Raw genomic sequence first — 17,931 nt, 5'->3', positions numbered from 1 at the left:
TTTCCACAGTCCACGATTCATTTCCATATAATGCTGTGCTCCAAATATACATTCTTAGGAACTTCTACCTGAACACTATTCAGGCCAAAATAAAGTGTTTGGGAAGTTATTAATGGAATATAAACAACAGAAAGAATGAAGGTAATGTTTCATCAAATAGATGAGTCAGTAGGATGTAAAGAAGACTGAGTGTTAGACTTCATGTTTTGTATTTCTCTTGGTAGTTTGTTGTTTACATGTACGAGGTGTGACAATAAAGTAAAGAGACTGATGTGAAAAAAAATGTTGCTTACCTTTTTAGTCAAGTCTAGTGTCTCCTTCAAAGTAGTTGCCTTCTGATTGCACATACTTTTTCCCGTGCTTCTGCCATTGATGGTAACATTTCTGGAACTCATCTTCTGTAATATCCTCCAAGACCCTCATCACAGCTTTTTGGACATCTTGTGTTGTTTGAAAATGGTGTCCCTTGACTGCCATTCTGACTCTTGGAAATCGAAAAAAGTCGCACGGAGCGATATCTGCTGAATAAGGCGGCTGTGGTAGTACTGAAATTTGTTTTGAGGTTAAAAATTGCTGTACTGACAAAGCAGTATGGGATGGCGCATTATCACGATGTAGAATCCAATTATCAGCAATGTTGGCATGGACACGAAGAACTCTTTTACGAAGTCTTTCTAAAATTTCTTTTTAGTAATATTGGTTAAATGTTTGTCCAGGAGGCACCCACTCTTTATGAACAATTCCTTTGGAATCAAAGAAGCACACAAGCATGCATTTCACTTTGACATGCGAGCTTTTTTTGGTCTGGGTGATCCCTTTGAGCACCATTGGGAACTTCAGCGTTTTGTCTCTGGATCATACTGAAGAAACCAACTTTCATCACCAATAATAACACGGCTCAACAATTCTGGATTGATTTCCGTTTGCTCTAACAGGTCGGCTGCCACATTTTTCTGTGTTTCTCGCTGTTGTGGTGTGAGACTTTTGGGGACCATTTTTGCACAAATCTTTCTCGTACAAAGATCTTCAGTTATTATTAGATGAACCATTTCTCGATTGACGTTCACTTCTGCAATTATTTTCATGGATAATCTTTGGTCAGATCGTAAGAGTTCATGCACCCTGGCCAAGTTGACATCCATCCATGAGGTTGATGGTCGTCCGCTGCGGTCTTCATCTTCAACTTTCATTCTGCCTTCACTAAACATTTTATGCCATGAAAAACTTGAGCTCTTGACAGAACCTCTTCTCCGAAAGCCTTCTGAAGCTTACCGTAAGTTGTTGTCGCGTTTTCACCCAATTTAACGCAAAAAGAAATGGCATACTGTTGCGCAATATTATGCAGTTCCATTTCTGTGACGAGAGACACAAACACATGTTAACTTATTACAGCACAGCTCACGACTGAGCAGTTGCATCGATGTGCCACTTGGACTAGAAGCAGCTTATAGACAAAGGTTAAACATATTGTGCCTGCGCAAGCCTGCAAGGTTCCCACATCTTGCAAAGAAAATCAGCCTCATTACTTTATTGTCACACCTCGTATACTTTGTTTAAATAATTCATTTTTAAAGGAAGACATACACAATGTGTGAACAAATTCATTTTCTGTGTCATAGTTATTGACATTAACATTTTTGCTGAATTTTGCAATGTTACTTTTCACAAACTAAAGTATATCCTTTACCAGGGCTTTTACTAGTTGTCATCATGCCTGAAAGTGAGAAGCATCCTACCCACAATTCTTTCCAGCCATCCCATAGTGGTATTCTACCACCCACCCAGTCTGTATAATATCCTGGTCCACCCTTCATTTGCGCATAGACTACTCTGTTTGTATATTTTGATTATTATTTTTTTTTTTTCTTCATAATTCCACACAACTTCTTCCTGTTTCCTCAATTGATCTGTGTCCAGTTTTTTCAAGGCCTATCCACTGTGCCAACTTATAACTAAATCTGAGGGGGGTGCGATGGGGAAGTTCCCTTGTAAGATAAGTAATAGGGTCAGTATTGGCTTGTGTGTTCCTATATTTTTCCATAATCCAAAATGATCTTCCAGAATGAGATTTTCACTCTGCAGCGGAGTGTGCGCTGATATGAAACTTCCTGGCAGATTAAAACTGTGTGCCCGACCGAGACTCGAACTCGGGACCTTTGCCTTTCGCGGGCAAGTGCTCTACCATCTGAGCTACCGAAGCACGGCTCACGCCCGGTACTCACAGCTTTACTTCTGCCAGTATCCGTCTCCTACCTTCCAAACTTTACAGAAGCTCTCCTGCGAACCTTGCAGAACTAGCACTCCTGAAAGAAAGGATACTGGGGAGACATGGCTTAGCCACAGCCTGGGGGATGTTTCCAGAATGAGATTTTCACTCTGCAGCGGAGTGTGCGCTGATATGAAACTTCCTGGCAGATTAAAACTGTGTGCCCGACCGAGACTCGAACTCGGGACCTTTGCCTTTCGCGGGCAAGTGCTCTACCATCTGAGCTACCGAAGCACGACTCACGCCCGGTACTCACAGCTTTACTTCTGCCAGTATCCGTCTCCTACCTTCCAAACTTTACAGAAGCTCTCCTGCGAACCTTGCAGAACTAGCACTCCTGAAAGAAAGGATACTGCGGAGACATGGCTTAGCCACAGCCTGGGGGATGTTTCCAGAATGAGATTTTCACTCTGCAGCGGAGTGTGCGCTGATATGAAACTTCCTGGCAGATTAAAACTGTGTGCCCGACCGAGACTTGAACTCGGGACCTTTGCCTTTCGCGGGCAAGTGCTCTACCATGGTAGAGCACTTGCCCGCGAAAGGCAAAGGTCCCGAGTTCGAGTCTCGGTCGGGCACACAGTTTTAATCTGCCAGGAAGTTTCAAAATGATCTTCCCCGAGGTCTGCTTCTACCCATTTTTCATTCTTCTGTATAGAATTTGTGTTAGTATTCAGCAACCTTGACTTATTAAACCGATCAGTAATTTTCACATGTCAGCAACTGCTGTCTTTGGAATTGGAATTACTACATTCTTCTTGAAGTCTGAGGTTATTTCACCTATCTCATACATCTTGTAAACAAGACGGAAGAGTTTTGTCGTGGTTGACTCTCTCAAGGCTATCAGTAATTCTAACGGAATATTGTCTAATCCCAGGGCCTTGTTTTGACTTAGATCTTTCAGAGCTTTGTCCAGTTCTTCTCACAGCATCATATCTCCCATCTCATCTATAGCCACTTCCCTTTGTATAAATTTGCTTTCAAGTTCATCTCCCTTGTATAGACCCTCTATATACTCCTTTCATCTTTCCCTTTTTTGCTTAGGGCTGGTTTACCATCTGAGTTATTGATATCCATGCAGTGCTTCTCTTTTCTACAAAGGTCTTTTTAATTTTCCTGTAGGTACTATCTATCTTTCCCCTAGCAAAATATGCTTCTAAATCCTTATGTTTGTCGTCTAGCCATTCTGGCTTAGCAATTTTGAGCTTATTGTCAATTTCATGTTTAAACATTTGTATTCCTTTTCACCTGCTTCATTTGCTGCATCACTTCTGAGGAATTCTATTTGATGCCTTGCTAACTTGGGCACCCTGTGTATGAAACTTCAAGCAGACACCTTAATTAAAACTTAATTTCCTGTGCTATCTCAGAAACACCATCTGAGGTGGGGACTGTTCCACCATTTTAGAACTCTACAGACCCATCATTTTATAATGTTCATGTTATAGAAGCTTGGATTATGGGTCAGTGGCACGCTCGGCATTGTGACTCCTAGATTCGATCTGTCATTGTAGGATCAGAGTTGTAATTGGTGCCTTTATGATGAGCCTCGTTGGCAGCCTCCTGGTGGCACAAGGAATGCCCCATTATGGGTAGAAACCACTACTCCTTAGCTACACCACACAAATCTATACTCATCTAGAATATTTGAATTGACTACTTACCAATCTTGATGTGAAAGTATAACTTCCAAAAAAGTGATCTCCATCTAGAATTTTCTTATCGGCCAGGTTACAGCCTACCCATTCCAAGTTTTGCTTACCTTCTGACAATTCTTTCACTATGTCACACTGTGGAACGCTCACATGACTTATACCTTACCCACAAATTTGCCTGGATCATTCTCTTGATATTGTTCTTCTTGGAGCTTGTAGGGACCTCTGTGGGGATATCATTTATAAGGATGGCTCAGGAGTTGGAGAACAGACAGCCTCTTTCTTTACGTACCAGAAACAACACTCCCTGCCTATTAGATGCTACGTCTTTACAGTGGAATTGGTGGCAGTCAGTCATACCACCAACTTGCATGGAACAAAGAATGGTATGTCACTGCCACAATCTATAAGTTACGGACTATAAGAGTGTCTTTGACTGTGTAGTAGTCTCCCAAGAAGGAATAATGACAATATTTTAAGAATCTTTTTATAAGAATAGGTTGCTAGCCCAGCCTCATTGGCCAGCAACAGTGGTCATGTGTGTGAGAGTTGTGCTTGCATAAATGTATCTGGACTGTCCACTTTAGAAGGAGGCCTTTTGACCAAAAACTCACATTTTTAATAGTCTTTCTGTTGTCCCTGTCTGTGACTCTATGGGGTACATATATATCTTCTCTATAGGATGAATAGCAATCATTCCTTTTCATAATATTGTTGTAATCTTCCCTTGGATTGTCTCACTGTGAATTCTTAGACCGTTGCTGCCTCCCTACTGGTCACACCTGTCTGACCCTTATATACCTATTATGACAGTCTGCACCATCCTGTTGTGTTTGTAGTGCCTGCCAACCCTCTACCCCACCTGAAAGTCATCCATATCTTCTGGTAGGGCTTCACCTTCACTGCTACACAGTGGACTTTGCAGCTAGCTGAATCACTCTCTGAAATCCAAGCTGATAGAGTCCATGCAGCAAATCAGTTTTTGAATTTTATCCATTAGATTTGAGTGTATACTGTTTATCTGAAGTATTTGTTGCTGGATGGGGATGTAGGGTTGCCTCTTGCCACATTTTAGCCAGGTGGCTTTGGGCTGACTTGGGCCCCGACGAACCTAATCAGTTGTAATATTACTCTTGACTCTTAATTTCTTGCAACATTTATTTTTACGTGCAGGCGAATAACCTTATAAAATTACTACAAAATTGTGCAAACATCATGAAACAGAATAGAGAGATACCTTCAAGAGAAGATTACATGAAAACTCAGTTAATCATACACAATCAGTCATTGTACCAGTATTCTGTGATGTGCATTGATATGTATGGTATGCTGCTAAAATGTGTGATCATTGAGAACTGTTCAGCAATGTAAATAAAGTTTGTTTTGCTATAGATGCATGGAAAAATCATGCACATCTATAACTTTCGCATTCATCACACATGCTGTATGTCACAATAATTATTGTTTCTATGATCATCATCATCCTGATTCATGGAATGCTACCTGGGTTTACATATTATATTTGTCACAAATGTATGTACAGTAATATAAATGAAGTGAATATACTGATTTGATTGGGAGTTCTTGTGTATTCTCTTTCATTTCAATCTCCTCATGAAAATAATTTTCTCTCAGTTTTTCAGGATAAATATTATGTAAATAATAAATGAATCATTAAATATGGATGATTTGCATCGTCATAAGTCCGTTGTCAAAATTACATAGGGATGGAAAAAGTTACTTGCAGCGTGATTCAATCCAGAAACCTCGCATTTACGAAAGTACCTGCATACTCACACAGCTGCCGACTACTTGAATATTTGTGACAATACAAAATATGTAAACTTGTCCAAAATATTCAACCTCTGTCCTTTTGATAACAGTTGGGAGTTGCATCTTCCTGTTTGGGTACGTTGAAGTTGTAGTTGTGCCCTGCACACCTTGTCTATATGAATCAAATCAGCAGTGGGAAACTTACCCCTTGTAAGCCTCCCTTGAATGGTGTAGCATAAGGATGCGTACAAGTTGCTCTTGCTCCTTAATCTGTAGCCTGCTCCTGCTCACAAACCCTTCAGTAATCCATTGATTAATGGAAAATGCCCATTTATACTTGCACAGCATTTCTTAGAAGTGTTTGTTTCCTTTCATGACCACTAAAATAGTAACACAATGTAGCAGGGCTATTCTAAGTATAGAAAAGTTAAGTCCTCGGGTTAGTGTTGATTGACAGATTCATTCGCTAGTGTGACTTTCTTATCATTCAATAACACTCATTGCTCAATGCCTTACTTTATGTCTGCATGTCACAAACTCATCTCCAGTTATTTTTCTTAATGATATTATTTTTGATCTGTCTCTTTTGATTGATTAATGAATGGCACGTAATATATTTTCCATGGTTGCCTATGTCATAAATTAACTAAGATTTGGACCTGCTGATAAGATTCAAATTACTATGCTTCAGCTCTTTTTAGCTGACTTCTTTTCCTTTGCAGTGTCTTCAGTGCTAGAGGCTGAAAGAAATCTGGAATCCTTGTCAGATTTATACTTTTGACACAAAATATTTCTACTTTCAACACCAATCTATTTAACCTTCTTTATACAGTGACAGATAACTCTCATCAGATATGTATAGTACAACTGTGTCACAACTGCTTGAATTACAAATATCTTGCCTCATTAGACTGCACATCAAGAACACATTTTGACAGAGCAAAATGTTTGAGAATAAAAGACGGAATAACAGTTTTAAAACTTCTTTTGTTTTTGCTTCAACAACACCACTGTTGTTACTGTGAGCGCCGTTCTTCTGCAACACAACCCCAGGCTGTGACATTTAAGAGCAAGCGGCTCAGAGAATATGGAGACATTAAACTTGTCATCCAGTTATGCAGATATGCTGTGCTCGTGTGTCTTGTAATACCTGTTCATAATAAAAAACAATTTCTCCCACATTATGCTGTCCAAAACATGACTATTAATACACTGAAGAGCCAAAGAAACTGGTACACCTGTCTAGTATTGTGTAGAGACCCCTCAAGCACACAGAAGTGCCACAACATGACGTGGCATGGACTCGTCTAATGTCTGCAGTAGTGCTGAAGGGAATTGACACCATGAATCCTGCAGGGCTGTTCATAAATCCATAAGAGTACGAGGGGATGGAGATCTTTATCTGAACAGCATGTTACAAGGCATCCCAGATATGCTCAATAATGTTCATGTCTGAGGAGTTTGGTGGGTAGCGGAAGTGTTTAAACTCGGAAGAGTATTCCTGGAGCCACTCTGTAGCAATTATAGATGTGTACAGTGTCACATTGTCCTGCTGGAATTGCCCAAGTCCGTTGGAATGCACAATGGACATGAATGGATGCAGGTGATCAGACAGGATGCTTACTTACGTATCACCTGTCAGTCGTATCTAGACGTATGAGGGGTCCCATATCACTCCAGCTGCACACGCCCCACACCATTACAGAGCTTCCACCAGCTTGAACAGTCCCTTGCTGACATGCAAGGTCCATGGAGTTGTGAGGTTTTCTCCATACCCGTACACGTCTATCCGCTAGCTACAATTTGAAACGAGACTCGTCCGACCTGGCAACATGTTTCCAGTCATCAACAGTCCAATTTCAAGGTTGACAGGCCCAGACGAGGCATAAAGCCTTGTGTTGTGCAGTCATTAAGGGTACACAATTGGGTCTCAGGCTCTGAAAGCCCATATTGATGATGTTTTGTTGAATGGTTCACACACTGACACTTGTTGATGGCCCAGAAATTTGCGGAAGGATTCAACAATCCTCTTCAGTTGTTGTTGGTCCCATTCTCACAGGATATTTTTCCAGCCACAGCGATGTTGGAGATTTGATGTTTTACCGGATTCCTGATATTCACAGTACACTCATGAAATGGTCGTATGGGAATATCCCCACTTCATCACTACCTCGCAGATGCCATGTCCCCTGGCTCGTGTGCTGACTATAACACCACATTCAAACTCATTTAAATCATGATAACCTGTCATCATAGCAGCAGTAACCAATCTAACAACTAGGCCAGACACTCATCTTATATAGGTGTTGCCAATCACAGCACTGTATTCTATCTGTTTACATTTCTCTATGTTTGAATAAGCATACCTATACTAGTTTCTTTGGCACTTCATTGCATAAAGATTTGTTAAATATCATGATCATCATTCATTGTTTAGGAGGACAGATATTATAACCAATCATTTTCTCTGAAATGGTGTGTTATGCCTCAGTTGTCAAGCAAGTAATGCTACATTCAGCAGTGTAATGATTATTAGACATGTGTTGCATAAAGATAATGGAAAGGAGCCTGAATACCTGAGTCCTTTTAATTAATGCCAATATAACCATTTATGAACACCAAGTGTGGGTAAATAACAAGTATCGCCTTAATAATATTACAACAGGTATGGCTTCCATGACAGACCTCACGAACTGTCCATTGTGCCAAGTGCTATACAATTTGTTTAAGCAGAAGCCATTCAGATTGAAATATTAAAAATGAAACTCTCCATAAAATGATGTTAAAATTTTTGTAAGTGAAAGATGCAAATTAAATCTAATTTACTAATATCAATATAATAGAAGGAAACATTCCACGTGGGAAAAATTATATATAAAAACAAAGATGAGGTGACTTACCGAACGAAAGCGCTGGCAGGTCGATAGACACACAAACAAACACAAACATACACACAAAATTCAAGCTTTCGCAACAAACTGTTGCCTCATCAGGAAAGAGGGAAGGAGAGGGGAAGACGAAAGGAAGTGGGTTTTAAGGGAGAGGGTAAGGAGTCATTCCAATCCCGGGAGCAGAAAGACTTACCTTTGGTGGAAAAAAGGACAGGTATACACTCGCACACACGCACATATCCATCCACACATACAGACACAAGCAGACATATTTAAAGACCAATAATATGTCTGCTTGTGTCTGTATGTGTGGATGGATATGTGCGAGTGTATACCTGTCCTTTTTTCCCCCAAAGGTAAGTCTTTCCGCTCCCGGGATTGGAATGACTCCTTACCCTCTCCCTTAAAACCCACTTCCTTTCGTCTTCCCCTCTCCTTCCCTCTTTCCTGATGAGGCAACAGTTTGTTGCGAAAGCTTGAATTTTGTGTGTATGTTTGTGTTTGTTTGTGTGTCTATCGACCTGCCAGCGCTTTCGTTCGGTAAGTCACCTCATCTTTGTTTTTATATATAATTTACTAATATTCATTATCAAAGTATTTTCATCTACATAACATGTTCTGCTTGCATAGAACAAATACGTTCAAGGATTCTAACGGTTACAAGGTATGGTAAAACTTGGCAGAGGGTACAACCCTGCTACATTAGTTTCCCAGTGTTTGTATGTTATGAGATTCATTTTCTGAAATTTCAACAGCTATTTTAAATTCTCTCTTTCATCTTGTCACGTACCATAGCTGTTTCTGCAATCATTGCAAGACTTATAATGTCTTCTCAGTTCTCAACAACTTACCTTACAAAACATACAAATACTGAATGAAATGCAATAATGCCCAAAATATTTGACCACCTGATGTCCAATGAAACTTTGTTGCTTGCTAGTCAATCTCTACCAAAAGAGAAAGATTGTGGTGCATTCAACACTGCTACCATTAATATTGTCCAGTTAAAATCTGCAGCAAGGCCACCTCCTTAATAAGTTTCGTGTACTTCTATGTACATCCATGACTGTAACACTTGACACAAGCAAAGAATGAAACTGCACTGCTCATTTTTTTCATAAAAAAGATATACCACATGTACATGTCACATTCATTTAGCTTCCAGTATGTAGTAGAATATTTTCATTTCTCCAGCAACTTCTCATAATGCTGTAGACTTTTGTTCCTTCATTGTCAACAAACTTGTTACTCCTGTCATAATGTAAATAATGTAGGAGGACAAAGAACAACTCACCAAATAGTGGAAGCATAGAGTCATCAACAGGAACACAAAAAAAGAATGAAAACTGGGCCCTCTCTTGGACGAATCATTTCATGAATGTGTGCGTGCGAGTGTTCCTGCTCTCTCTCTCTCTCTCTCTCTCTCTCTCACTCACTCACACACACACACACACACACACACACACACACACACACCTACAACCACACCTACTTGCGTACCTCTGTGCCGGCACAATGTAGCTGTACTGTAGTGTATCAGTACTTCTGTTATTTGGTGAGTTGTTTTCCTTCCCCTAAACAAAGTCCCTTACTTTCATATTCTTCCTTGCCCTGCCCCTAGCCACAATTGTGATAATGTAAATTTGCTGACAAATCACTGCTTCCACCCTGGATCGTAATTATGGCTACTTCCTAACGTAGTTGTGTGTAGGTTACATTCTGTCTCAAGTTCACCACTTTTTTTGCACCAATGCCAACTGCTGCTGCTTCAAAGAACAATTACACTTAAAAAGGTTGTAGTAGCTTTCATTTTAAGTTAACACCCCCCCCCCCCCCCCCCACACACACACACACACACACTCAAACAAAATGAGTTTCTTCTGAAATTATATTGACCCTTACTTTGATTAACAGTCAATTTTGGTGATTTAAATTGACTTATTTCCTTTTATCCAGCACTATGTACTGTTGATTTTCCAAAATTCTATCGTCAATTTTGTTCATGCTCATCAAGTCCTCATATAACACATTTTGTTTAAGGCATTTTTATGCTTTGATAATTTATTGTTTGTTCAAATCTAAATGCAGATTCAAAATTTCTGTCAGTCAATCATCGTTTTGCTCAGTTTCTCATCCTTTCAGTGTCTGCTTGGAACAGAAGTCTGTCAGTCTTCTCTGATGTTACCACCACCTATCTATAACTTCTATGGCATAATGTTTTCTTCAATAAAAGTTTAGATCAAGGTGGGTGGTGTACTTACGTGTTTCATTTAGCAATGTTGTTAGCACCTAATGAGGCATGATGGGAAGGAAAGAGGGTGTGTCAGTCGCTGGGTATACATTGCCAGTGAGAGAGCAGCTGACAGCTGTCACATTATCACTTCAGTTTATCATAACCCCCAAAATCATAAAATATTCAGAAGAAACAAATATTTTGAACACCAATGTTATTAATTTAATTTAAGGTGCTCTGTTAGGTCTCAGCCTAACTACAATCTCATAATTCATGACATATTAAGAAGAAACAAATATATGTGACAACTAAGATTATTAATTTATTTTCTGTGAGTAAAACTACTGTATTCCATCCTAACCTAAGCCTCAGGCTAAGCTACAGAACACAACTGTCACATTCCAAACTAATCCCAACATTGTAAGTCATTACATATTTGTCAAAAATTCAAATATTTGTGACCACAGTGAAGAAAATGGTTTATATTTTGGTGCTAGAAATTCATAGCCTCTTTTCTCAAATCTCATCAGTTATGTGAATGTATCATCTTATTGGCTACATGAAACTGATGTGTTTGCCAACCTAAGAGTAATAGAGAAACACCACTGTGACTGCTGCTGGCCTGTATCTAGAGTTGAGCTGTTATACTCTCTTCCAAATGGTTTGTTCCACTCCTTTTAGCCACTTGTCCCTTGGCTGTCACCTTAGTTTGTGCTGATATAAATGACAAGCTAAAATTATGTGTTACACCAAGAGCAGTGAACAACCACTCTAGTCAAGCTTGCCTCATAGTCCAACTCAAAGCTTCAACATCCCATGAGCTTCTTTCCTTTCCTTTCCTTCCCTTCCCTTCCCTTCCCTTCCCTTCCCTTCCCTTCCCTTCCCTTCCCTTCCCTTCCCTTCCCTTCCCTTCCCTTCCCTTCCCTTCCAGACTTTAATTTTGAATCCTGGTCAAAAAACACGGTTTCAGTCTCGCATAATGAACTCGGCAAACCCTGTGGGAAAGCAGGCATAGCCTCTGATATTTGTAAGGTGCTCTTTATTTGGTCCACACCAGCAAAGAGTTTTAGGTATAAGGGCAGAGTTCCATAGTGCTGCTTATTTGTTTATTGTGTGACATCTTCACACAGAAGACAGAAACACTGTGTATACTGGAACATTTCAATGCAAGGAATGTAAAGTCACAATATAGTACAGGCATTAAACTACATGTTCATATATATAATTGTTCAATCACCTCTATCACAGATGGGGTTAATTCAAGCAGATCCATCATATCACAATGACAGGCTCCTTTTTGCAACTCTTGAGCAATATGGAAGATTTTCCAGTGTTCCATTGCACAGTCACAGTGGGGTATATAAACAGTAAATCCGCACGACTGCCAAAGCATCTACATATTCTGTTGGCAGTTTCCAGACATGATGCAGCAAATTGAAGCCACTATATTTATTAGCTGTATTAATTTGGCTGTTGATATGTTGTCATGGTAAATAGAAATAATAAACTCAAGAACGTAATCTCATTGTTTCAGTGAAACGTGTTGAGGCTATTAGTAAACAACAATATTTCCTTCATGAGTTTTTAACATTAAAATTAGTTATGATACAACTAGAAGGTATAACAGTGTAAGACTAGTATTATAGGTGAATGTTTGGTGAGCAAAAGTTCAGAGGAGTATCCTGACATTGCTTCACAAGAATTGACATTTGTGGCTAGTATTTCAAATCACATCTCTTTGCTTTTGGTGTAGATATAATCTAAAATTAGCATGTAGTCCATTGAGCGAATTGATTTTTTTCCCTCAGTTTTCCACTTATCCTGCTTTACAACTACAAGAATGCAATTGTAATTGATACTTTACAAGAGTGGAGGACTGGCAGTTAAATTTATCATTGACTAAGAAATTTTACATTGCATCCATTTTCAACGACTTTAAAACTTTTCAGTTATTTTTTTAATTTAGTAATGTGGTCAAGTTTGAAGAATGAGTTTTAGTAGTATTGCTGAGACACATGAAGACTCCACAAAGCAATTGTACTCAGAGAACAGGATATTGTGAATACCTCAATGACAAAGTGTAAAATATAAATGAAGCTGATTGTTACTTAAATTATGCCGGAGTTAAATCTGATGTGCAAGAATATGTATATCCTCTCTGTTGGAAGACAGTAAATATTCTGCCATAATGCCATAAGATTGTTAACAACGACATTACATTTCCTACCTCTCCAGAGGCTGGAGTCACAGTGTTAGCACTGCTACTACTACTACTGCTGCTGATGCTACTACTTCTATATGATCTTGTGAGTGTCATCTGAAAACACTGGCTAATAATAATAATTCGAAACAACTTAAAACTGTAAACAAAGATTACCTTAATAGATTAAAAATATTTTTTTGGCTCAGACGTTGGTGCCCAATAAGCAGTATTCTTCATATTTCTTACTAAATTGTGGCCTTTATCCATTTAGTTGCAGACTGAGCAAATGAAAAATGTGTCAGGAGTTATGGTGGCAGATGTTAAACTTTTCAGGGACTGCTAACAGTACAGACATTGCACTAAATATACTTACATGTCTTTCTGAGGTTCATGTGAATTCTGGCAGATGGCTTTCAGCGTCACCATATGGATTGTAAAATGTTTTGACAAGTGTGCCATTTTGTATTTCCTCTAAGAACTTTTAGAGCTGTATCTCTTTTGTCTTAAATGCAGTGCAACATAGCACCAACCTTGTTGTCTAGCACAACTTTCTCTTGTTTAGGTAATAGATTTTCAGTATTAGAACATAGTACTTTGGAAATTTAACATCACGTTTCCTCATTTGTAAATGTCATGGCATATTTTAGAGACTTGACAACATCATTAATAGTGCAGAACCATCTCATAGTAAATAGAATGAGCCAGTATTTATTTTGTCTGATTATGAATTCATGATTAGCACTAGTTTCACTTTTCCAGCATCACTGCAGAGCCTGTGGACAGGTATTCTGCAGTCAGTGCTCGTCAAAAACCTCAACACTGCCGAAGTTTGGAATAGAAAAAGAAGTTCGTGTATGTGAGGCATGCTATGAATCGCTCAATAAGTAAGTACATAAATATTTATCAGCATAATACATCTGCTTCCAAGAAGCTAAGATTTCCTTTTACTAAAATTGAACTAAATGTTCACTGAAAATTTAGATCTACCTCAACCCCACCACCTACACAGAAGTCTGAGGGGGAGTTGCCACCAGAGTATCTCAGCAGTTCATTAGCACAGCAAAGTCAGGTATTTAATTTGCTATTTCTTCAGTTAAAAAAAGTATTTGCAATTTATGACAACCCATCCAAATAATGACGTAATAGCTTTAGGTAATGAAAGTTTACACACAATTGTTTCCTCACAAAATTACTAGACTTTTTCTTCATGTTATAGAAAAAGTCAGGCTTTTCATCTGTGTCCCTTGCTTATATACATATTCCTGATATAGAATCATATGTCTGATCTAGTATGTCTAAAATGTGTCAAATGATCATATTTCAATTTTGAGCGTCTTTCAGTCTTTAGCAGAGTCATGAACTGTGCTTTGATACTTTTCTGCATGCTTCTCAACCAAATATATTTGCATGATTTTATTAAAAATGTTTGTTACAAATTATAAAAATAAGTCTATACTGAAATGCTGATTATTTCAATTAAGTTAACATAGTCTAATGGAAAAGAGAGAGAATATATGAAGTTAATAATGGTATCTGTTATTGATATTGTTAAAAAAAGTTTAATGCTGTGACATAAGTACTGATATATTTGATATATTTTTTACTAGAGATAACACACACACATATATATATATATATATATATATATATATATATATATATATATATATATATATATATATATATATATAAAAATTCATTTGCACAGTCTTTACTATAAACAGCTTTTGGATGAAATGTCACTGAAACAAGTGACTGAGCTGTCATCTTTTGTTTTGGAAGAGTAAATAAACATATCTTTTCTCTTGCTCAGTTCTATGAAGAAGTCAACAAAATTTCAGAATGATGATCCAATTTCTCAAGACATACAGGTATTTTAATTGGTTTTGAAAATAGCTGTGAGACTATTTGTATGTACTCATATATACTTTAATCTATGAACATTGACAAGGTCAAAGTGACATATTCACTGAAACAGAAATGGGGAGACAAGTTTTGTTGTTTGTGGAGTGTGTGCATTTTTTCACAAAATGCACTTTTGCATGTCTGGTATTTTAAAGTGTGCTGAAAGTCATATTGAAATAAAATCTTCATGTCTTTTTTTTCTTGAATTTAGTTCTTAGTTTGCTTAGTTATTCCAAAATATTAATTATCTTCTAGGCTGCACTTGGGATTTGTAAAGAGTTTACTAATCAGAAACAATTAACAGGTGAATTTAAAATGCTCTAAACAAATTGTACCATCAGTAGGAGTGGATGGGAGGAGGGAAGAAAAGAGATGGGATGGAGAACAGTAATTAACAGTGTTATATAGTCATGGTTTGGGAGCCATCTGTTGCGCACATACTTACATCTTAGTGCAAATGACAGTAGCTAAGTTAGAGTAATCATGCTTACAGAGTTTGACATGGGCAATTTGAAGGTATGAGAAAGAATCACTGTACTTTTTTGAGAAGCCATTGAGGTAATCTGATTGGTGGATTTATTCATTTTCATTCATTCATTGCATTCCATCAAGAAGGATGGATTTCAGGGATGTGGAATAAGTTAAGGTAGACATTAAAAAAGACAAGGATAGTAAAGCCATAATCTGTATAGGTTTTAATTATGAATGGTCACTATACTGCTTAATGGTATTTTTTGCTTATGTTCAAAATTTCATTTGGATCACTATTTTTGTGCTGAACTATATGCCAAAACAAGGAAGACGAAAGTTATTGGTCAAAGAGGAGATAGAGCAAAGTACTTCAGGACAAACAAACCAGAGATAGTTTAATCCTTGATCTTGGTGTAGATAAGAACAACAGCAATAAAGACAAAAGAAACCTTATAAATGTGTGTTGCTGTTTGTGCATTTTTCACAAAATTTAGAGTTTAAACTTATAGTGGTGCATATAAAGTGTGCTGAAAAGTCATACTGAAATTTAATCTTAATATTGACCTACTTTTTGATCTTGAATTTGAATTCTTTGTCTGAGAAATCTGTATGAAGTATAAGTGCAGTAAAGCAGTGAAATTCAAATGTAACATCAATTTTGATGGAGATTTGGTATACTTGCTGACTGACTTTCACTGTGAACTAATGGATCAACGTAACAAATATTATAAATGTTAAATCTGGGGAAGGAGGAGAACAGAGGAAAGTTTGTGGCTGTGCGCAGTTTCGTCATTTCCTTTATTACAGCATCCAGTTCATCTACATGCGAACTACTGCTCTGTAGGGAAACATAACTTCTAACATATGCCTGTTTAATGAATATGGGCCTGTAGTTTCTGATAATGTAGCAAGGCAGTTATGGAAAGCTTTTTTACTTCCTTAAAAAGTATGACTTGACCCAAAAGACATTGACAGCATAATAACTGTGCTATTGACAATAGATCTGCAGTAACTAAAGTTAAAGAAACGTGATTTATAGTATCTGTTATCAGGGTGACATTTATTTCAGGGCCCCCCTCGTAAAACAGAGGAGGAGCTGCGGGAAGAGGAGGAACTGCAGCTTGCTCTTGCTTTGTCAAAGTCTGAGGCAGAGCACAAGGAAAAAGAGGTGAGATTACTTTTTCCAATTGTCATTTTTGTTAGTGTTGTATAATGTAACCATTTTACAGTTGCTATATAGGGGGTGTTACTATGTCTATTCTTACATCTTTTCTTTAGCACATATTTGAAGGACAAAGTTTCAGTTATATCTAAAGTTATTTGGTCTGCAACCTATTACAGGCAGACAATAAAATTCTGTGTGTCTCCATATTTGAATAAATGGCACTATTCTGATAGACAGCAGGGCAGATGGTATCCAGGGAAACAGCCTCATTGATAAAGCAGCCACATCTTTATAACAAGAACATTGCACCTTGTGTCATAATCTTTCTTTTCTTTTGTTGAGATAAATCTGGTTACTTGAGCACTAAGTGCACTCCAGTGTTAACTGATTGTGTTGTGGAATTTCCTCTTTTGATGCCCCCAGGGGCTCACACCTCTTAGAGTTTGTGCTGGGCCACCAAAGGACTGTTTGTGCGTGGATCTGGTACGTGAGTTTGGACACTCATTTCCTTCCTTTACGGCATTCAATAACTTTTCGTTCTTAACTATATAGTCCCCTTGTCAGCTTTGACTTGCTACTCCTTTTCCAAATTCTACAGAAGTGTGGATTCTAGAGAGAAGGTTGCTCAGTGTGGTGTATATTCCATCTTTTGTTCCTCTCTCTCTCTCTCTCTTTGCACCCTTCCCTTCTTATAAAGATATTATACCAAAAACCTAGCATGCTAGCCATTCCCGTGTGTGTGTGTGTGTGTGTGTGTGTGTGCACGAATCACGCTGTTGATGTCTAAGCTGGCAACTCCCCATGCAAGCGAAGGATTCTACTGCTGTCATGGCTGGGGCATGAGGACTGCAGGCAACGGCTTACTGGTCAGGTTTGCTGTGACTGAGTGGCACCTACAGAGAGAGCCCCCATTCGGAGTGGGTGCTACCCTGGAGGAAGATTCGCACAGGACGCAAATTAAACTTTCTTCCACTCGTAGCTGCACATGAATCACAAGGGAAAGATTATTACAATACAGAGAGATATGATGCCAAGACATTTCCTTCCCTGGCTGCTCTATGGGAAGAGGAATAAGTCAAATGTCTAGGAGCAAAACACTTCACACAATGGTATGTACTTGAGATGATGAGGATGCTTTTGCTGTGACAAAACTATTATTTTTTGTTGAAAGCTTTGAAGTCAAATTTAAGGAAGTTGAGTCTCTGGGAAAATGCGAAATGGTTCAGTATTTATTAAAACTTCCTCTCCTGCCCAGTCTGCAGCTCTCTGCTGCCCAGTCTGCAGCTCTTCAGGCATGCGGTCGTTTAGGTGACATGCCTGTGACCATTACCCCATGCAGAACTTTGAACACGATCCAAGGATTGAGCTTCCA

At 38.4% G+C, this 17,931-nt stretch overlaps 1 protein-coding gene across 1 annotated transcript in view; it reads left to right on the top strand.

The window, feature by feature from the left end:
- Positions 1 to 17,931, top strand: part of LOC124776384 (hepatocyte growth factor-regulated tyrosine kinase substrate) — a 110,047-nt gene that overhangs the window by 41,906 nt on the left and 50,210 nt on the right. Inside the window, exons 6-8 of the mRNA XM_047251353.1 lie at positions 13,778 to 13,902; positions 14,000 to 14,087; positions 16,464 to 16,562. Of these exons, the coding sequence (XP_047107309.1) occupies positions 13,778 to 13,902; positions 14,000 to 14,087; positions 16,464 to 16,562 (312 nt within the window). The remainder of the gene's footprint in view (positions 1 to 13,777; positions 13,903 to 13,999; positions 14,088 to 16,463; positions 16,563 to 17,931) is intronic.

Source organism: Schistocerca piceifrons, chromosome 2 (genome assembly GCF_021461385.2).
Source record: "Schistocerca piceifrons isolate TAMUIC-IGC-003096 chromosome 2, iqSchPice1.1, whole genome shotgun sequence".
NCBI lineage: Eukaryota > Metazoa > Arthropoda > Insecta > Orthoptera > Acrididae > Schistocerca > Schistocerca piceifrons.
Note: the sequence above shows the minus strand (reverse complement) of the source record. Positions and strands in the feature narration are given on the sequence as shown.